The sequence below is a fragment of the Oncorhynchus masou genome, chromosome 30 (assembly GCF_036934945.1).
Source record: "Oncorhynchus masou masou isolate Uvic2021 chromosome 30, UVic_Omas_1.1, whole genome shotgun sequence".
Lineage (NCBI taxonomy): Eukaryota > Metazoa > Chordata > Actinopteri > Salmoniformes > Salmonidae > Oncorhynchus > Oncorhynchus masou.
In genome coordinates, this window is record NC_088241.1 from 48,047,613 (window position 1) to 48,070,243 (window position 22,631).

A 22,631-nucleotide genomic window follows, 5' to 3' on the forward strand; every position below is an offset into this window, starting at 1 on the left:
TGCTTAGGGTTGTTGTCATGTTGAAAGGTGAACCTTCGCCCCAGTTTGAGGTCTTGAGCGTTCTGGAGCAGGTTTTCATCAAGGATCTCTCTGTGCTTTGTTCTGTTCATCGTTCCCTCGATCCTGACTAGTCTCCCAATCCCTGCTGCTGAAAAACATCCCAACAGCATGATGCCGACACCACCATACTTCACCATAGGGATGGTTCCAGGTTTCCTACAGACATGAAACTTGCCATTCAGTCCAAAGAGTTCAATCTTGGTTTCATCAGACCACAGAATATTGTTTCTCATGGTCAGAGTCTTTAGGTCCCTTTTGGCTAACTCCAAGCGGGCTGTCATGTGCCTTTTACTGAGAAATGGCTTCAGTCTGGTCACTCTACCATAAAGGCCTGATTTGTGGAGTGCTGCAGGGATGGTTGTCCTTCTGGAAGGTTGCAGCGATAGTTGTCCTTCTCCCATCTCCACAGAGGAACTCTGGAGCTCTGTCAAAGTGACCATTGGTTCTGACCAAGACCCTTCTTCCCTGATTGCTCAGTTTGGCCCGGTGGCCAGCTCTAAGAAGACTCTTGGTTGTTCCAAACTTCTTTCATTTAAGAATGATGGAGGCCACAGTGTTCTTGGGACCATCAATTATGCATAAATGTTTTGAGAACCTTCCCCAGAGCTGTGCCTTAACACAATCCTGTCTCAGAGTTCTACAGACAATTCTTTAAACATCATGGCTCGGTATTTGCTCTGACATGCACTGTCAACTGTGGGACCTTATATAGACCACATGTCCAATCAAAATTTACCACAGGTGGACTCCAATCAAGTTGTAGGAACCTCTCAAGGATGATCAATAGAAACAGGATGCACCTGAGCTCAATTTTAATCCCCATAGCAAAGGGTTTGAATACTTATGTAAATATGGTATTTTTATTTCTTATAATAAATACATTTGCTAAAAACCTATTTTACCTCTGTCATTGTGGGGTATTGTGTGTAGATTGATGGGGGGGAAATGATTTAATCTATTTTAGAATAAAGTAACAAAATGTGAAAAAAGTCAAGGAGTCTGAATACTTTCCGAATTCACTGTAAATAAAATGTTGGGCATTGAATCAGATGGCTCATTCATCACAAAACCCTCTGATATTGACAACTAATTTAATGACTTTTATAGGCAAGATTAGTAAATGTAGGCCTGACATGGCAACAACAAACTCTGAAACTTTATAACCATGTATAACTGACCAAATAATGAAAGACAAGCATTGTAACTAAATTCAATAATGACAAACCACCTGGCACGATAAATTGAATGGAAAATCATTGAGGATGGTAGTGGACTATATTGTCACTCCTATTGGCCATATCTTTAATCTAAACCTACAGGAATGTTTATGCTCTCAGGCCTGGAGGGAAGAAAAAGTAATACCGTTACCTGTGAAAACAAAGCACCTTTTACTGGTTCAAACATCCGACCAATCATACTGCTACCGACCCTTAGTAAACTTTTTGAAAAAAATGGTGTTTGACAATTTACAATGCTATTTCATAGTAAACAAATTAACAACTGACTTTCAGTATACTTATAAGGAAGGGCACTCAACATGTACGGCATTAACACAAATGACAGACGATTGGCTGAAAGAAATTGTGGGAACTGTTTTGTTAGACTTCAGTACAGTTTTTTACATTATAGAAAATAGTCTGCTGCCAAAAAAAAACACGTGTTTTCATCCTGTGCCATATCGTGGCCCGAAAGTGCAGCTTTTGGCAGCAGCTAATGGAGATCCTAATAAATGCTCAATACTCATATGAAAATACAGCATACCAAAGTCAGACAGAGGAGGCACAGTTCATATGTCATGATTTTACTGTAAAAACCTTACTGCCGGACATCTCTGAGTCTTATTGAAATGACAACAAGTGGGTCAAAGTCATGATCAAAGTTTAAGAAAACATTAACAAAGAAAACAGCCAAGAAAGACGGTGATAGAGAGGCAAAATAAAATGTTAGTTTTTTTTACAGTGCCCAACCACAGTAGTCAGTCTGTTTCTTTTTGCAAATGGTTTATACTGACTCCATCTGACTGCCTTACTTTTGTTTCTATGCCGTCTCTTTAAATCCAAGCATGAAGTACAGCCATTCGGTATAACAACAACCAATTAAAACAGCTTTCAGAGCTCCCAAAATGCTTGTGTAAAGCTCTGAATACTGGTCAATCCTGGTCTTGTAGATCCTTGTTTTAATTTGTGCCAATCTCTCTAAGGTCTGCTGGCCAGAGCAGGGCCGTAACCATGCAACACTACAGATAATCTGGATCCCCTCCAAACCAGATGCCTCTCATCTGATAAAGACATTGTATGTGTCCCAGATGGCTCCCTAAGTAGGCCTGTAGGCCCTGGTCAAAAGTAGTATACTATATATGGAATAGGGTGCCATTTGGGACAAGGCCAGTAACTTTTTCACAAGTACGTGAGCTGATGATACAGTAGATGACAGAGGTATGAGCCTCTACATCATGTGTCGTTCTGTTGCATGAGCGCACGATGCACAAAACCCACACAGGATGTTCATTCACTTGAAGTTTGAATATCATTAGAATTTAAAGAAAGTAAATTGTCATGTTCAGCAAGCTAGGCCTATGTCTACTCAAAATAACAACTAGCTAATTATGATAACCACTGAACTACTTCAAGTTGGTATATCTGTGGTCTAGGTTTAATGATACCCTGGTCCATATATAGTTACTGGCTGGCCAATTCTTTGCATGTCTATCCAAAGTCCATGGATTCACTCACTATGAGCCTCTTTAAGTATCTTTCAGTAAATTATTTAGATAAAATGTGAGAGAAAACTGTGAGAAAGTCAAGACCATGATCTAAGTGTCTGGAGAACGTTTCCTTATCTGGTTATTTTCCAAACCTCCAAAGTAGCGTTGAGAAGAAATCTCTGGGGCAGACCTAGATGGATTGTGTGTTCTGCCTCTTAAACTAATTCTTGGATCTCTCCTTTATTAATCATATTGTTAGAAATGTAAGACAATTATCAACAGCTGTAGACACAGTAATAGCACTTTGGTATCTGCCTTCCTCCTGGGCAATTATGTGTAAAACATCTCACAGACCTAGAAATGCCTCAGACATGATGAAAACAGTGGAGGCTGCTGAAGGGAGGACGGCTCATAATAAATGGCTGGAACAGAGCGAATAGAATGTCATCAAACACCTGGAAACCATGTGTATGATGTATTTGAAACCATTCCACTAATTCCACTCCAGCCATTACCACAAGCCCTTCCTCCCCAATTAAGGTGCCTCCAACCTCCAGTGGATTAAAACAATCCCAGATTCCCGCAGGGTGAAATTCTCCTTTAATGGCCTTCCCTCTGGTCATAACGGGGGAGTGAATGGGTGTAGATGTGTATTTACAACAATCTGATCCCCACCTCTCTTTCCTCCTCCTCTTCACTCACAGGTGAAGAGGATCATCATAGTTTGGCCAGAGTCATGTGATGGTGGCTGGTGAGCAGGCCATCAGCAGAGAATACAATTGTAGAGCCATTGGGGATACAAAAAAAAAAGCCACCTTGATTTTACCCCCATGTGTTTGATCAGTTTCTTTAAGAAAATATTTTGCAAACTCCATGACAGTAGTTACTGCAAGGGACTATAGAGGCACACAAGTAGCCTACTTGGCTTTACAAGTAGCCTACTTGGCATGCCCTGAGCTCATGAAGTGAGTGCTCCTGGAGTGAAATTGGAGCGGGCGAGAAGGCCGACACTACAGTGATGCACCAGCCTTTGGGAAACTCGCTGAGCCCTCAGTCAAATTGGGCACGCTCTGCTCCTTACTCTAGTGACCATACGCAGGCATACGCAGTATGCCCACCTATATCTCTACATACTGTATATAGACTATACTCACCTATACTCACTAAAAACCATTGCGATTGAGAATAATTGAACAAATTCCTGTCATCTCTGCCATTATTAGGTGGAGGGAAGGACCAGGGAGAGTTAGCTACCTACACCATATAAACCAGGAATGTCAAACTTGATCCATGGAGGGCCAAGTGGCTGCTGGATTTTTGGTTTCTCCTTTAAATTAAGACCCCACAACCAGGTGAGGTCCTTACTAATCAGTGACCTTAATTCCTCAATCAAGTACAAGGGAGGAGCGAAACCCACAGGCACTCAGCCCTCCATGGAATGAGTTTGACACTTGATAAAGACAATTGCTTGTAATCAGTGGTGGAAAAAGTACACAATTGTCCTACTTGAGTAAAAGTAAAGATACCTTAATTGAAAATGACTCAAGTAACCCAGTAAAATACAACTTGAGTAAAAGTCTAAAAGTATTTGGTTTTAAATAGTATCAAAATATTGTAATTGCATAAGTATCAAAAGTATAAATAATTTCAAAATCCTTATAACTAAGCAGAACAAACAGCACCACTTTATTTATTTTTCAGATAGCCAGGGGTACACTCCAACACTCGGAAATCATTTACAAAGGAAGCATGTGTGTTTAGTGAGTCCACCAGATCAGAAGCATGCTATGCCCGAAGAAGGTGTATAACAGTTCAACAGTATCATAAACTGTTTAATCTCTGGCACATTTTTGACAGAGTCGTTGCGAGCGCTGTGCAATGCACATAAACAGCAAGCGGCTCTTTTTTTCGGATAGATCCCGCTCATGTTAGCAGCTTAATCATGCGTAAAATGACAGCAGGTCAAATATACTGAGAAAATTCCCACTGTTGGCCTGCCCCAGGTTTTCACGGTGCTCTCTCTGAACGCCAAATTGCATGATGCAAGTGTGCGAGTTACATTAACTATGCGCTCCAACACCTGTCGCCAGATATTTGCTGCGTCATGCACGCCTCTCTCCATTTCTGCGTCAATAGTGCAAATTGAGCTTCCATTGCTCAAACACCAAAACAGGCACCCATGTGAATCTGGGATGTCTCATGACATGCTTTTTTGAATGTTAGATGGCGCCCATCTCTCCCCCCATTCACCCACGCATCAGATAAGAAAGGGGCACTCCGACCTCTGAACAGTCAGCAAGGCTCACAATATGTACAATCTAGCTTGGCCGAATAACATAGCCATGTACGTGGTAATTTGATTCCAACCTTGGTTGTAGTGGTGTAATACGACTCAGAAAAACACCGCCCTTCGTCATCTCTTGGGAATGGGCCAGTAGGCTTACACGAGCCCGGGAATAATTTGTCCGGCCTGGCTTGTGCTCATAGTCGTATCCGCCAATACCTGACAACTTGTATCCTCTGTCAAAGTTGCTTCTTCTGGCAAGATGGAACAGCTTGGCCTTGGCTCACTTGACCCGCTAAAAGCTGCTGTTGGCGATGATAAACCTACATCCTCTTCTGGTCCCGCTTCATTGCTCGTGCTAGCAATGGCTGCACTTGAACTGCATTTGAAAAAGGAATCTAATTGAACTAATTTTGATACTTATTTTGCTTTCACATTTTTGGCTTTCCTCTTTTGTTCTCCACTTTTGTGTTGATACATTGCTGATTTTTAAATCCGTAATTTTCTATTCTATTTTCTATTCTATTCTATTTTCTATCTTGTTCCAAGATGGCTAGCAGTCTGATGTGTGTTTTGTTTGTCTTGAATGTGCGGTGTATATATCGTTTTTCTTCTATATATTTTTAATCTCAATTTCCATCTACGGACTGAACATACTCTCCTGCAACCCACCTCACCCAATGTGGTATGGTTTTGCTATTTTTTCTACTTTAGAACCGGAACCCCCAGGCCAGCTAAATAGCTACTAGCTAGTAGTCAGTTAGCCACCGGTTAACTCGGACATCAGCCAGCCTCGGCCTGGTCAATTCCTGCCAGTCTGCACAGCGCGATATCAACACAGAGCATATCGGACTACTTTTTATTTACCACATCTCCAGATTCTTACCGCAAGCTCTGAACCTTTACACCGGATCATTTCAGCTAGCTAGCTGCTATCCGAGCGGCTACTCCTGGCTAACGTCTCTGTCCCGAAGCAAGCACCAGTTGGCCTGGAGTAGCCTCGAGCTAGGCGAAGAGATCCATCAGACAATTCCTGGGCTTCAATACCTCTTATGCCAATCACTCAATGCCTAGGTTTACCTCCGCTGTACTCACATCCTACCATACCTTTGTCTGTACATTATGCCTTGAATCTATTCTCCCGCGCCCAGAAATCTGCTCCTTTTACTCCCTGTTCCGAACGCACTAGATGACCAGTTCTTATAGCCTTTAGCCGTACCCTTATCCTACTCCTCCTCTGTTCCTCTGGTGATGTAGAGGTTAACCCTGAAGACCCAGCATCACACCCATTCCCCAGGCGCTATCATTTGTTGACTTCTGTAACCGTAAAAGCCTTGGTTCCATGCATGTTAATATTGGAAGCCTCCTCCCTAAGTTTGTTTTATTCACTGCTTTAGCACATTCCACCAACCTGGATGTCCTAGCCGTGTCTGAATCCTGGCTTAGGAAGGCCACCAAAAATCCTGAAACTCCCATCCCTAACTATAACATTTTCCAACAAGATATAACTGCCAAAGGGGGCAGAGTTGCAATCTACTGCAGAGATAGCCTGCAGAGTTCTGTCATACTAACCAGGTCTGTGCCAAAACAATTCAAGCTTCTACTTTTAAAAATCCACCTTTCCAGAAACAAGTCTTTCACTGTTGCCACTGGTTATAGACCCTCTTCAGCCCCAAGCTGTGCCCTGGACACCATATGTGAATTGATTGCCCCCCACCTATCTTCAGAGTTCGTACTGTTAGGTGACCTAAACTGGGACATGCTTAACACCGAGCCATCCTACAATCTAAGCTCGATGCCCTCAATCTCACACAAATGATTAAGGAAACTACCAGGTACAACCCTAAATCCGTAACCATGGGCACCCTCTTAGATATCATCCTGATCAACTTGCCATCTAAATACACCTCTGCTGTCTTCAACCAGGATCTCAGTGATCACTGCCTCATTGCCTGCGTGCGTAATGGGCCCGCGATATGCAACTTTGAAGGGAAGTTAGGAACCAATATACTCAGTCAGTTAGGAAAGCTAAGGCTAGGTTTTTCATCCATAAATTTGCTTCCTGTAGCACTAACTCCAAAACGTTTTGGGACACTGTAAAGTCCATGGAGAATATGAGCACCACCTCCCAGCTGCCCAAAGCACCGAGGATAGGAAACACTGTCACCACCGATAAATCTACCATAATCGATAATTTCAATAAGCATTTTTCTACGGCTGGCCATGCTTTCCACCTGGCTACCGCTACACCGGCCAACATCTCTGCCCCCCTGCAGAAACTTGCCCAAGCCCCCCCTGCTTCTCATTCACCCAAATCCAGACAGCTGATGTTCTGAAAGAGCTGCAAAATCTGGATCCCTACAAATCAGCTCTGCTAGACAATCTGGACCCTCTCTTTCTAAAATTATCCGCCAAAATTGTTGCAACCCCTATTACTAGCCTATTCAGCCTCTCTTTCATATCTTCTGAGATCCCCAAAGATTAGAAAGCTGCCGCGGTCTCCCCCTCTTCAAAGGGGGAGACACTCTAGACCCAAACTGTTATAGACCTATATCCATCCTGCCCTGCCATTCTAAAATCTTCAACAGCCAAGTTAACAAACAGATCACTGGCCATTTCGAATCCCAACGTACCTTCTCCACTATACAATCTGTTTCCGAGCTGGTCATGGGTGCACCTCATCCACATCCAAGGTCCTAAGCGATATCATAACCGCCATCTTCATCGACCTGGCCAAGGCTTTCGACTCTGTCAATCACCGCATTCTTATCAGCAGACTCAATAGCCTTGGCTTCTCAAATGACTGCCTTGACTGGTTCACCAACTACTCAGATAGAGTTCAGTGTGTCAAATTGGAGGGCCTGTTGTCCGGACCTCTGGCAGCCTCTATGGGGGTGCCACAGGGTTAAATTCTCAGGCCGACTCTTTTCTCTGTATATATCAATGATGTCGCTCTTGCTGCTGGTGATTATCTAATCCACCTCTACGCAGACGACACCATTCTGTATACATCTGGCCCTTCTTTGGACACTGTGCTGACAAACCTCCAAACAAGCTTCAACGCCATACAACACTCCTTCCGTGGCCTCCAACTGCTGTTAAATGCAAGTAAAACTAAGTGCATGTGCTTCATCCGATTGCTGTCCGCACCGTCCCACCCGACTAGCATCACTACTCTGGACGGTTCTGACTTCGAATATGTGGACAACTACAAATACCTAGGTATTTGGATTGGAGGTGCTTAATGTGAGTCTGGAAGGAGAGTTTACAGTTTAACCAGACATAGTTAAACTGTAAATTCTCCTTCCAGACTCACATTAAGCATCTCCAATCCAAAATGAAATCTAGAAACAGCTTCCTATTTTGCAACAAAGCCTCCTTCACTCATGCTGCCAAACATACCCTCGTAAAACTGACTATCCTACCAATCCTTCACTTCGGCGATGTTGTTTACAAAATATCCCCCAACACTCTACCCAGCAAACTGGATGTAGTCTATCACAGTGCCATCCGTTTTGTCACCAAAGACTCATATACTACCCACCACTGCGACCTGTATGCTCTGGTTGGCTGGCCCTCACTACATATTTGTCGCCAAACCCACTGGCTCCAGGTCATCCATAAGTCTTTGCTAGGTAAAGCCCCACCTTATGTCAGCTCACGGGTCACCACAGCAACACCCACCCACAGCACGCCCTCCAACAGGTATATTTCAGTGAATATCCCCAAAGCCAACATTTCCTTTGGCTGCCTTTCCTTCCAGTTATCTGCTGCCAATGACTGGAACAAATTGCAAAAGATCACTGAAGCTGGAGTCTATTATCTCTTTCTCTAACTTTAAGCATCAGCTATCAGAGCAGCTTACCGATCACTGTACCTGTACACAGCCAATCTGTAAATAGCACATCCAATTACCTCATCCCCATATTATTACTTATGTAACAGTATAATTTTAGACCGTCCCCTCGCCCATACCCAGGCGCGAACCAGGGACCCTCTGCACACATCAACAACAGTCACCCACAAAGCATCGTTACTCATCGCTCCACAAAAGCCTCTTCAACAGAGCAACAAAAGCCTCTTGCAGAGCAAGGGGAACCTCTACTTCAAGGTCTCAGAGCAATTGTCACCGATTGAAACACTATTTAGCGCGCACCACCGCTAACTAGCTAGTAGTTTCACATCCGTTACACTTACCCTCTTTCTCTTTTGCACCCCAGTATCTCTACTTGCACATCTTCATCTGCACATCTATCACTCCAGTGTTAATGCTAAATTAATATTTATTGCCTACCTCCCTACTCTTCTACATTTGCACACACTGTACATAGATTTTCAATTTTTTCTATTGTGTTATGATTGTATGTTTGCTTATGTGTAACTCTGTGTTGTTGTTTTTGCCATACTGCTTTGCTTTATCTTGGCCAGGTCGCAGTTGTAAATGAGAACTTGTTCTCAACTGGCCTACCTGGTTAAATAAAGGTGAAATTAAAAAATACGAAGAAAATAAATTGTTTTCCCTCTTGATAGCTAGCTCAACAGTTGCTTTAAAACGATGACAGAAACAACAACGCTTTGGAGAGTATTTGCACAATGAATCCCAGAATGCATTATATTATCTTAACATGGTATTAAAACTATTGAATAATATGATTTATTTAGCAAATTAATTTGATTTATTGTCATCAATACACTAAAATATCACCCTGGCTTATGTAGTGGCAAAAAAAAGAACATTTTCTTAGTGAAACCATTAGTTGGATCATTTATCATATAGCATAGCTTAAAGCAAGCTTCTTTTCTACTCGTAAAATTTAATAGGCCAGTGTCAGCAATTAATGCTTAGGCATGGTGGTGTGGTATTCAAATTATATAATGTGCCCACGGCTCTGCAGATCTGGACCTGTACCGAGGGACCTGGTGTGACTGCACCAGCTGAAGCTTCGCCACTGACTACTGCTGATAATTAATTAATACTAACTTAATGGCAGACTGAGAGAGAGGTTAATGGTCAAAACTTGGTAGCCTATGTAAGCTGTGCTAGCTGGGCTGGATAGTCTTTTGAACGATCCTTGACCAGTGTGTACACAGATAGTGCGCGAAACCACTCACTCACTGTCTTGTCTGTCAGTAAAGCCATCAAGGCAGCTAGCTAATTAACTCACGTTACTTGTTGGTGGCACTTATTGTAACTAACCTATCGAAAGCTAGCTAGCTAGAGCAATGGTCATGTAACGTCAGATAGTCACATAGCTTTTACTTTGAAACCGATAGAACACGTAACCTGTTGCAGCTGCTCCTCTACACGCCCACACTGTCTCTGCTCATTCATTCAATATTTTGGGCGACAGAAAAAGGAATTCATGCAGTCGAAATTATTATCCGTCTTCGTTGTTTAAGGACGGATATTGATTAAAGAAACCGTGCACAGATCAATCCAATCGGATTACTGTTTTTACACTTACCTGTTGGAATATAAAATGATGAGAATGGAAAGGAAAATGTATTTTTTAACGAAATTGTGTACTGTACTCATCTTTACAAACTGTGTTTCAGGTGAGGCAAATGGGCTATTAAAATATAGCATACAATCCTAAAAGCTATAAACTAGACAAATAGTGTGGATAAATAAAATACTTATGCACATAGGCCTACTGCATTATTTAAAAGCCATAATGTCCATATCTTTTGTTGATAACTTCTTGGGACTGCTTGGGACCAGCCTGATTTACAGTACAGGCAATGCACCCTGTGACCCTCTCATGAAAAGGCAGACTGTACCTAATTATGTTTCACTCATTGTCAGTGTCTAACATTACATGTAGTTAAACTGATCTTGCTCTTTTTGTAGGGGACTATCCCAAGGCACAGAACGTTTCTTGGTTGTCTATCAACTTCAAAACACTGCTTATGTGGGATCCTGAACCCACCAACTACTCATACACCGTTGAATATTCAGTGTAAGTAAATAATTCACATACTGATTTCTGGTTTATGCATTTAAAGGAAGAGAGAACAATTTCAATCATTCCATGGAATAGTGTGTTTATTGGGCACTTCAATCGTTATTGAATTGTTGGTTAAAAAAGGTCAGTTGCCGACATATCAAGTTATTACCAAATGCTGCATTACTGCCTTATACTATTCATGAAATGAAACGTCTCCATGAAATATTAAAAAGTTGTTGCCTATAATCACATTATCATGGGATGTCTGCACTAACCTATTCCCAGTCTCAGTCTCTGACCCTGAAGAGTCAGGGTCAGGACTGATGCGATCAGACTACACTATTGATCTGCTAAAAGGGTTTTCAGAAATGCATGCATCTTATACACAGAAAAAGTCAATGGTGTACATTTAACTTTAAAAGTTTCAAATGTACACAATTTTCAGTGAACATATGATCCCCACTGTCCTGGTGCTAAAATATCACTTTTGAAAGCGCTAAAGATTTAACTCTGTTTCTGTGTTCTCTTTTTACTCTTGAATTGGTCAAAGGAACTCGATTGTAGTGTTAGAATAGCTCTACTGTAGAGTAATACGCAACACCTACAGTGTAAAACATAACACTTGATTCAGAGTAAACTGGACTCACTTTGCTTAGTGCTGACACTGTTACACTTTCTCAGTGTAAGAAGTTAAAACCTTTAGTGTTACAGTAAATCATTTTTCGTGTTGTTTTAACACTGGATGGTGTAAAGCCTGATTTGCAGATTTCCCATGGTTCATTTTCTTTTTGACTAAATTGTAGAGTTAATACCCATGACTATATTTGTTAGTTGTTGAATTCATTCCTTTTGAAGTCCTGTGGCTTTCACCAAGTGAGTTCCTAGGCGAATGTTATCATTAATATGAAACTATGACAATACATTACATATTGTATATCATAAGGCCTTGCTTATTGGCCGAGTTGATGGCCCATTTTTACTCTAACACGGGAGTGTTAGGAAACTCCTGGGTAAAAGGCCTCCTCAGGCCTGCAAATCACATTATGCTGGCTTGTAAAGTGATATGGAAATCCTGTTGCAATCCAGCCAGAGTTACGTATCCAAATTAGATTTTTTTATTCACCAGGAACCTGCATTCTTAATTAATTGACATGGTTAGTAAACTTAATTTAAAGAAACAGTACTTAAACCATTTAAATGGGAACAACTATTTCCTTAACGGGTGCTATAAATCTTACTAACTGATTGGATTAGTTTAGAAAAAAGTGTTATATATCTTGGTGTAGCATAAGATTAATTAATCAATCAATAAATCAATGTAGGCAACATGCAAAAACACAGATATTAAAAACAATCCTAAAAAAATCTACCTGCAGTAGAGCATGCTGGGAAAAATGAAAATAACAGGTGTGGCTTTGATGGGACTGTTTTAATGTCAACATTGTAAAACAATAACTCTGGTTATTAACACCAACACTTGGGGTTCTTTTACACCACTGAGTGTTATTTTACACCACTTTAACTCCTGAATGAACACTAGAAATGTTACTGAAAAATCAACACCGGCCAATTTGCTGTGTACCGTCGAATAGATCAAGGGGGTTTGGAGTTTAAAATAGAAAAAATACAAATGTTTTTTTATGAAGTACAATGTGTGTGATATGTGGTGCAAAGAGCTCAATACTATGATTCAAGTCAAAGATTCATATTTGGTACTTTTCTTATTGTTGAACTAAGATTCCAATACAGACCCAATGAATGACCTAAATGCAACAAAAAAACATGTTTGAAGATAATGATAATCCTTTGACTGAAACCTACCATTATGTCTATTTCAGTATTGGCCAGAACAGAGAGAGGAACGCTAACAGTATCAGAACGATGTTGCGACTGTATCATAAATATCTTCTTTATTTCAGAATCGGTCAGAACAGAAAGAAGAACCAACACTGTATCAGGACTATGGAGACAGAGTGTGACCTGTCCAACTCTCTGGTGGACCTGAAGGCCATATACTCCGCTGATGTCCTCTCAAAACCCCTACTTGGTGTGAACTCTGACCTCATAGAGTTCCCTCACACAAGGTCGGAGAGGTTCACCCCTTACAATGACAGTAGGTACCCCAGCCATGCAATGACACATTTTCTGCATGCCCTGATACATGGCTGTTGACACCTGTGGTGCCATAGGAATCAACAGCCATGTATCAGGGCACATTTTCTTCATGCCAGTGTAGAAATGTTGGTTCTTCTATAAATCACCGGGAGAAAGAAGAGTGTGCGCCAGGTGTGACAAGCAGCTTGTCAACCTCTCATGGTATTTCCCTTCCAGCGCTTATAGGCAGACCTGAGTTCAAGATCGAGGTGAGCAAAGACAAGAGGAAGATCACCCTGTATGTAGAAGACCCTCTCACAGCCCTGTTCAATAAGCAGAACCAACAGAGAACCATCCGGGATGTCTTTGCTGATGAACTGCAGTACAAAGTCACCTTTGGGAAAGCAACAAGCACGGGCAAGGTAAGCTTAAAGGGGAGGTTAGCCCTACACTAGATATTTACAGTTCCTCAAAGAACTAGAGCCTGGGGTCGAACCAAATGAGACAGCCATTCATCAATGATGTAGGCTCCTTAAAGGTTCAAGCTAAGGAATATAATTATGATGAACAAAAAGATAAACGCAACATGTAAAGTGTTGGTCCCATGTTTGATGAGCTGAAATAAAAGATCTCTGAAATTTTCCATATGCAAAAAAGCTTATTTCTCTCAAATTTTTTGCACACATTTCTTTACATCCTTGTTAGTGAGAATTCTCCTTTGCCAAGATAACCCATCCACCTGAAAGGAGTGGCATATCAAGAAGATGATGAAACAGCATGATCATTACACTTCTGCACCTCGTGCTGGGAACGATGAAAGGCCACTCTAAAATGTGCAGTTTTGTCACACAACACAATGCCACAGATGTCTCAAGTTTTTGTGTGCATTTAGTTGGCATGCTGACTGCAGGAATGTCCACCAGAGCTGTTGCCAGAGCTGTTTTAGAGAATTTGTCAGCACGTCCAACCAGCCTCACAACCGCAGACCACGTGTAACCACACCAGTCCAGGATCTCCACATCCGGCTTTTTCACCTGTGGGATGGTCTGAGACGAACCACCCGGAATGCTGATGAAACTGTGGGTTTGAAGAACCGAAGAATTTCTGCACAGACTGTCAAAAACTGTCTCAAGGAAGCTCATCTGCGTGCTCGTCGTCCTCACCAGAGTCTTGACCTGACTGCAGTTTGGCGTCGTAACCAACTTTAGTGGGCAAATGCTCACCTTCGATGGCTACTGGCATGCTGGAGAAGTGTGCTCTTCACAAATGAATCCCGGTTTCAACTGTACCGGGCAGATAGCAGACACCGTGTATGGCGTCGTGTGGGCGAGCGGTTTGCTGATATCAACATTGTGAACAGAGTGCCCCATGGTGGCGGTGGAGTTATGGTATGGGCAGGCATAAGCTACGGACAACAAACACAATTGTATTATATCGATGGCAATTTGAATGCACAGAGATACCGTGACTAAATCCTGAGGCCCATTGTCGTGGCATTCATCCCCCGCCATCCCCACACGTTTCAGGATGATATTGCACGGCCCTATGTTGCAAGGAGCTGTACACAATTCCTGGAAGCTGAACATGTCCCAGTTCTTCCATGCCCTGCATTCTCACCAGCCATGTCACCCATTGAGCATGTTTGGGATGCTCTGGATTGACATGTACGACAGCATGTTCAAGTTCCCGTCAATATCCTCCAACTTCACACAGACATTGAAGAGGAGTAGGACAACAGGCCACAATCAACAGCCTGATCAACTCTATGCGAAGGAGATGTGTCGTGCTGCATGAGGCAAATGATTGCCACACCAGATACTGACAGATTCTGATCCACGCCCCTACCTTTTTTTTATGTATCTGTGACCAACAGATGCATATCTGTATTTCCAGTCATGTAAAATCCATAGATTAAGGCCTACAGAATTTATTTCAATTGACTGATTTCCTTAAATGAACTGTAACTCAATAAAACCTTTGAAATTGTTGCATGTTGTGTTTATATTTTTGTTCAGTGTAAATTAAATTCACTAAGTGGATGATTAGCAAGCTTACTTCTGATTATATTGCATGGGAAATCTCTCTGTGTGTGTGTTATGCATATTTGATCTTTTTATGATAGTAAAACAGTAATGAACAAGTTATACAAAATGAAATATATCAGAAGACATGCCTTCTTTATGTAATTCTCCCTCTAGAAAACAAAGATCTCTGCAAGCAGTGAGATAGAGCTAGAAGAGGGGGATATCGATCCTGGGGTGAGTTACTGCTTCAACATCCAGGCCTACATCCCCTCCCGCAGCACAGACAAACAGCTGGGAGAGCTCAGTCAAAGACAGTGCTCACCGGGCGACGATAAGTCCGTCTTTGAAGGTAAGGATACTAACAATGCCAAGGTTGTGGGTTCAAGTACCACAGGGATCACATACACATACTAAAAATGTATGCTCTCATTGTCTCTGTACTGCAAATGGCTTTGGATTAAAGCATCTGCTAAGTGGTATACGTATATATTATCGTGATGAATAGTACTTCTGAGGTGTACTGTAGCAGGGTTGGTGTCTTTTATTTTCCAGTATACATTTCTGGCTCATGTGTCAGCCTTGAACTTTTTGACAAGTTGTGTTCATTAAGGAAATCTGGCCCTGTTTTAATACATTCTGTAAATCGATAATTCATGTTGGCCATTATATATTTAAGGGTGTTCAGATTTGCATCTGTGGTACTGAGGAAATCGAATCCTTAGCCACTTAGCTAATGCCAAGTCCTAGTATTACAAATGTAGAATCATTCATGTGCATCTTACTCGCTGTGAGGAATGATGAGAAGAGGGGTTTAGGTGTTGATCATATCTTCTAGTGGGCCAATCGGGATTGGAATGCGAAGGATAAAATAAGCTAATTAATTACTAATGTTTAGAATGAATGTGAAATGCAACACTGGAGAAGTCCCTGTGTGTGTGTGTGTGTGTGTGTGTGTGTGTGTGTGTGTGTGTGTGTGTGTGTGTGTGTGTGTGCGTGTGTGTGTGCGTGCGTGCGTGCGCGTGCGTGCGTGTGTGTGTGAATCATTGTCCAGCCCAATAATGGCCGACAACCCTGTTTCTTCTCCAGAGTATGGGGTCGGAGTGATCGTTGGGTTCATCCCAGCCGCTTTGGGGGCCCTAAGCGAGATTCGGTTGTGGGGGGGCTCCAACCTCGCGGCAAAACCTTAGGTTAATTTCCTACAATTCTACACATTTTACCATGGGCCATATAGAAAATATATTGATGCTTTAAAGGTTTAAGGGCTCCGTAGATAGGTTATATGTTTAAACTAAATTGTTTTGCGTGAGTATTGTCTGGACATCTTTAATATATGAATAACAAACAGTTAGATGACAGAACATGATGTAAAATAATCAAAGCAAAATGAAACACAACTGTGGAATGTGGTACTAATATGGTACTCTGTTTGATTGTGATGGCATGTTCATAATAAAGTCTTGTCATTCATTTGTGGTAATGTGTTTTTCTTTGATTTGAGACACTGTTGAAGAGTGGGGGAAGGTTACGCAAATTGAGTGTTATCACAGCAGACATCAGTCTTATGTCGTTCCTGCAAAAAGGGTCTAACTAGCAGCACCTACAGGTCATTCAACTGACATTAGTGTCACACTTTTTTTTTATGAAAAAAAACAACAACATATAATTAAAACTTTCAAAATATTATACAATTACAATTCTGTGAAAATCTTATGCACACATTTTTTTGGGGAGTCCAAGGCAAATACTTTAAAAACACAAAGGTTAAAAGATCCATGGAAATGGAATGAGGAGATGTTTTCAGTTTTGTAAATGGATTAAAGATTCAGTATAGTAACAGTCAGCATATTAGGCCTGCAGTAGTTCATTGTTGACTATCTCGTGATGCCTCCCCAAGCCAAAAATACCTTTATTTTAATGCATTCCAAATATTCCAAAGTATACTTAAATATACAAATAAATCAAATAATATATCTGGAGAATACTGTAAATATAATATCATTACACTTCAACACACTTATTACAAGTGTACTTTTATATTCATTGTTTTTTCAGTGTTTTAGTAGACTATAATATGCTATTCTCACACTTCAATACACTTATTAAAGTGTACTATAAATTAATTGCTTTTCAGTCTATGTATACTATATGTTCACTATCATTAAACTTAAACACACTCATTAAATCTGTACTTCAATTTCAAACGCTTTAAGAGGAATTTACCTTTCAGCATGATAATAATTTTCAACACAAAGCCAAATCTACACCAAGCGGAAACAAATCATATTTAAAAATATTTAAATCATACTTTACTAACATATTTGAAGTATATTCACATTTTATTTTATTAGCATTTAAGTATATTAAATACATTTAAAATTATCTAAATTGGGACTTAAGTATATTAAATTGTACTTAAGTATATTAGATAAAGAGCAAAACAAATATACTTTGAATTCACCTTAAGTACATTTTATGTATATATCTCATAACTTATAATTATACTAAAATGGTATTTGAATTAGAATTCCTGTATTTATAATGTGTTTCAACTAAGCTTTTACAAATACACTTCTACTAATTAACTACATCAGCTATTGTAAATAGCCATGTAGAGGTTACCTTGATTGACCAAGTCATCTTCTCAACCAATGTTAACATGCTATTTACAAAGCAGTTGTGGCTCGAGCTGCAATTTACAAGTGTAAATTATGTTTTTTGATTGAATATACTAATGTACAATTAAAGAGTTTGAAATTGAAGTACAGTTTTAATGAGTGTGTTTAAATGTAATGATAATGAACACATAGTATACTTACACTGAATTTTTTTTAAGTACACTTTTAATACATGTATTGAAGGTAGATTATATTATATTTATACTATACTAAAAGACTGAAAAAAATATTAATATAAAGGACACTTTTAATAAGTCCCTTGAAATGTTGTGATAGCATATTTATAGTTTAATGAAAAATACTGAAAAAAACAATGAATATAAAGTACACTTAATAATTGTGTTATGTGTAATGATATCATATTTATACTGTACTTCAGATACAATGGAAAAATACATCTCGTCTTTGAAGTATGTTATTACTTTTTAGACTTTTTGTATATTTAAGTATACTTGTAACATATTATAATATACTTTTTTTCACTAGAGTGTTGATGTTATAAGTGGACATTTCTGCAAAGACACATTGTGGGGCCATTGGGATCGATGGACCACACAGGAGAGTGACCAGCTACCACAATAAACTCTGACCTGGGCGAGAAGGATAGACACAAGACTGTGCTTGCTGTCTGATCTAAAGCCTAGGCATTAGCTTCGGGGACCTAAAACAACTCTTCAGGTCTCAAGGAAAGGTTACTCATAATTTAAGTCTGGCTTACTGAACCTTTTCTCTTACAGGAGTATCTAGTCCTCATACAATAACAGTAAGAGTTAAGGAATGTGCAGTATGTGTAGCGGTGTGAAGGTCTCACTTGATTAAAAGAGTAATTGGAGTTTTGTGGAGGACTGGAGTCATTCAGGGAACTCTACAAACATACTCTGAAATCTTCACATTGTTTTCCTGAGGCTAAAACAACAACTTGTCGATTCAGAGACTTCTCTTTTCCTATGAACGGTGACAAAACAAAACATTGAATCCATCCAAGCCATTATTTACCCACAGAACAAGTTGTCTACTGTTTTACCACAATGCTTTCCTAGATGTACTGAGCTATATTGTATGCAAAAAAAAATATATGTCACGTCTTAACAAGGTGGGTGGAATCAGGCTCAGAGAGCAGATAGTTTATTCTCCGGCGAACAAAAAAACACGGTCAACCCAACACACACAGGGTGAACAATCCAACACAAGATTAAAGACAGACCGGAGAATAACAACACAAGATACACCGACTGACATGAATACAAAAATAACAATCCCGCACAAAACAAGGGCGGGACAACCTACTACATATACAGACACTAATTAACTAAACAACACACAGGTGAAACCAATCAGACAAAACCAACAGATACACGAAAAGGGATCGGTAGTGGCTAGTAGGACGGTGACGACGACCACCGAGCACCGCCTGAACAGGCAGGAGAGCCAACCTCGGCGGAAGTCGTGACAATATACATATATATATTATTTTATAATATTACAAATATTACAAGATTTTGTTAAACAAGTAAACTTTCATTTTCTCAAAAATAGATAGGTGACAAAATTCTTGCCACCCCAGTTTGTAATACTTTGTGCACCCTCTCCTAGGATAACAGCACTGCACCTTTTTCTATAATGTTTTATGAGATTGGAGAACACATTGGGATGGATCTTAGACCCTTCCTCCATTTAGAATGTTTCCAGTTCCATTGATATCCATTGGTCTGTGCTTACAGACTGCCCTTTTCAAATCAAACCAAAGGTTTTCAATGGGTTTCAAGTCTGGAGACTGAGATGTCCATTGCAAAATGTTTATTTTGTGGCTAATTAACCATTTCTGTGTGGATATCGATGTGTGCTTTGGGTTATTGTCTTGTTGGAAGATTCACTTCTGGCCAAGTTTCAACCTCCTGGCAGAAGCAAACAGGTTTTTGGCAAAAATGTCTTGGCACTGGGTAAAGTTCATGATACTGTTGATCTTGCCAAGGGCCCCAGGAACAGTGGAAGCAAAATATATAGGTATGGGGTTATTTTCTACTGATGCATTCTCATCTCGATGCCAAACCCACTACCGGTGTGCATGGATGGACAAAGAACTATATTTTCATGTCATCCAACAAATGTAAACGCATGGAGTTTGCTAAACGGCATTGGCACTTGGAACGGGTGCTTTGGTCAGCCGTCATGAAAATAGAGCTCTTTGGCCATACAATCCAGTGGTAAGTTTGTTTTTGTATGGTTTATTAAAGGTGCAATATGAAGAAATCTTTCCGCCATTCCCTGGTTGCTAAAATTCTAATAGTTCACCTAATTTCAGTTTATGTGACAAAACAAGCAAGTATAGTGTAGAGAATCATTGTACCATCTAAACCGCTGTGAATTTTCAATAACCAAAAATATTGTATTTTCAGCTGTTTGAAGCTTGTGTACCAAACCAAATAGCGCACATAGAGCAGATCTGCAACTTCTTAAACTTGCTTTCAATGAAAATGACAGATCTATAACTCAAATTTCTATGTGAATTTGGTCAGTTTGCCGAAGAAGTTACATATTGCATCTTTAAGAGAGATGATCAGGACACCATGAGACAATTTTCAGCATGTTGCAACTATGAAATATATTTTTAAGGGACATTAATATAAAATGTTACCATTTGTTACCAAGACAAATTCTTTAGTGTGAATGTTTTGCTCTCTTTCAGGAAAACAGAACTGGTTGTGGTGACATTCAATTAAAATTATGGAATTTTGTTCATGAGTGAAATGCGAAGTAGAACATTTTTACAAGCTCTCTGTGAACGAACTGTTTGTCTTTATGTAGAAGTCAAGTCTGTGATCTTTTCGTTGTGATCTTTGCGTCCATAGACATCCCATTTCTGTTTCATACAAGCACACCATGTTTTATGATCCACATCTCTTCTAAAATGAGTCTATAAACCACGCTGAGTGGCCGTCTGCAGTTTACAGGCCTTTCAGGGCACGATCAACTTTATGTCAGCAGTGTGACAACCTCTCATCCATGTCTGTCCCTACATTCTCAACCCTATTCTTAAAAAGCAACTGAACACAATGATTCTGAATGTGTTTCTCTGTTGCTCATTAAGAAAAACAAGATTTCAGTCTTGGGGTGTGGTTCAATGTGGCAGTTACTGATGTTTGTCCCCCATGAGACACCATAGGAACAAAGCCAGAATTACTTCCCCAAAATAGTCCGAATGAATCTAAGACTAAATTAATAACAGATTTCTTGAGTTGACGTTTTTGCGGAGGAGGTTTTAGTCGTGAAATTTGACATCTAGCTAAGGTGTTCGGAGGAGTATTTCTCATGTTATAAAATGTGCGATGTGTTGACTTAGAAAAACAGTCAGATCCGTTGCTCTGATTGCAAGATCTGTCTCACTGTCTGTGTTCTGCGGTAGGATTGGATAGAGAGCTATCACCGCAGCTGTGCGTCCTGTTTTAGTGGGCAAATGAGTATGTCGAAGTCAAAACCCTACCCTCAAGTAAGTCATGTCTAACTCACTTACAAAACTCTGTTTTGGACGAGACCGACTTTATTAATGAAATTATCCTATTTACACTTTGTAGTCCATTTTGACAATACAATAAATGTTTCTGACTAATAGTGATGCCACATAGATAACTTGTTTGTTGGCTTCAGTTACATTTTAAATATACATTATGAGTTTGTTTTATGTGATTAATGCCAAAACCAACTTTGAACTTAAAACAATAATTGTGTGCCCGGAGCAGTCATCACATCAAGTTGCTAAATTGTCCAATCAACTGCATGACAGCCCAAAAATAGAGTTGAACCTGTTCCTGAGTAGAGTGGAGGTACCATGGTCTGGTCCCAGATCTGTTTGTGTTGATTTGCTAACTTTTATGGTCATTGTCATAGGAATTGCCAAGACAACACAAACAGATCTGGGACCAGGCTGGATTCACCAGATACCTGCCGGTGGCCTTGGGTGGGGCAATAGTCTCACGCACTACAGTAACAAAGACCTCATTGTTCTAAAGACCTGGCAGAGATTGCACAACCCTGTGGCATGCCGTGTACTCACCTTCATGGGACTGACTAACTAACTAACTAACTAACTAACTAACTAACTGTAATATGAGACGTGCATGGCTCGATTACACGACTAGGTCTTTAGAATAGTTATATCATAAAAACATATTATATAAACAATTGGAGTCATAAATGTGTGATTGTGATTTATATGCTGGGAGGTTTAGAATCTGCTTGATTTTTTAAATAGAATATATAAAAAAAATAAAGGGAACACTAAAATAACACATCCTAGATCTGAATGAATGAAATATTCTTATTAAATACTTTTTTCTTTACATAGTTGAATGTGCTGACAACAAAATCACACAACAATTATCAATGGAAATCAAATTTATCAACCCATGGAGGTCTGGTTATGGAGTCACACTCAAAATTAAAGTGGAAAACCACACTACAGGCTTATCCAACTTTGATGTAATGTCCTTAAAACAAGTCAAAATGAGGCTCAGTAGTTTGTGTGGCCTCCACGTGCCTGTATGACCTCCCTACAACGCCTGGGCATGCTCCTGATGAGGTGGCGGATGGTCTCCTGAGGGATCTCCTCCCAGACCTGGACTAAAGCATCCGCCAACTCCTGGACAGTCTGTGGTGCAACGTGGCGTTGGTGGATGGAGCCAAACATGATGTCCCAGATGTGCTCAATTGGATTCAGGTCTGGGGAACGGGCGGGCCAGTCCATAGCATCAATGCCTTCCTCTTGCAGGAACTGCTGACACACTCCAGCCACATGAGGTCTAGCATTGTCTTGCATTAGGAGGAACCCAGGGCCAACCGCACCAG

At 40.3% G+C, this 22,631-nt stretch overlaps 2 protein-coding genes across 2 annotated transcripts in view; one reads left to right on the forward strand and one right to left on the reverse strand.

Annotated features, from left to right (window-relative positions):
• Window positions 1-22,631, reverse strand: part of tlcd4a (TLC domain containing 4a) — a 127,302-nt gene that overhangs the window by 88,266 nt on the left and 16,405 nt on the right. The gene's annotated exons all lie outside the window — the stretch shown is intronic.
• LOC135522686 (tissue factor-like) lies at window positions 10,323-16,581 on the forward strand. The gene is made up of 6 exons (XM_064949189.1): window positions 10,323-10,604; window positions 10,900-11,008; window positions 12,916-13,109; window positions 13,328-13,512; window positions 15,289-15,463; window positions 16,201-16,581. Exons 1-6 carry the CDS (start codon window positions 10,529-10,531, stop codon window positions 16,299-16,301), a joined length of 840 nt encoding a protein of 279 aa, XP_064805261.1. The 5' UTR covers window positions 10,323-10,528; the 3' UTR covers window positions 16,302-16,581.

Excerpts from the sequence above, each read along its gene's own strand:
- LOC135522686 (XM_064949189.1), top strand. The coding sequence starts at position 10,529 with ATGATGAGAATGGAAAGGAAAATGTATTTTTTAACGAAATTGTGTACT. Across the intron at positions 13,110-13,327 it reads GTTCACCCCTTACAATGACA|CGCTTATAGGCAGACCTGAG; the intron begins GTAGGTACCCCA and ends TTTCCCTTCCAG. Across the intron at positions 15,464-16,200 it reads CGATAAGTCCGTCTTTGAAG|AGTATGGGGTCGGAGTGATC; the intron begins GTAAGGATACTA and ends TTTCTTCTCCAG.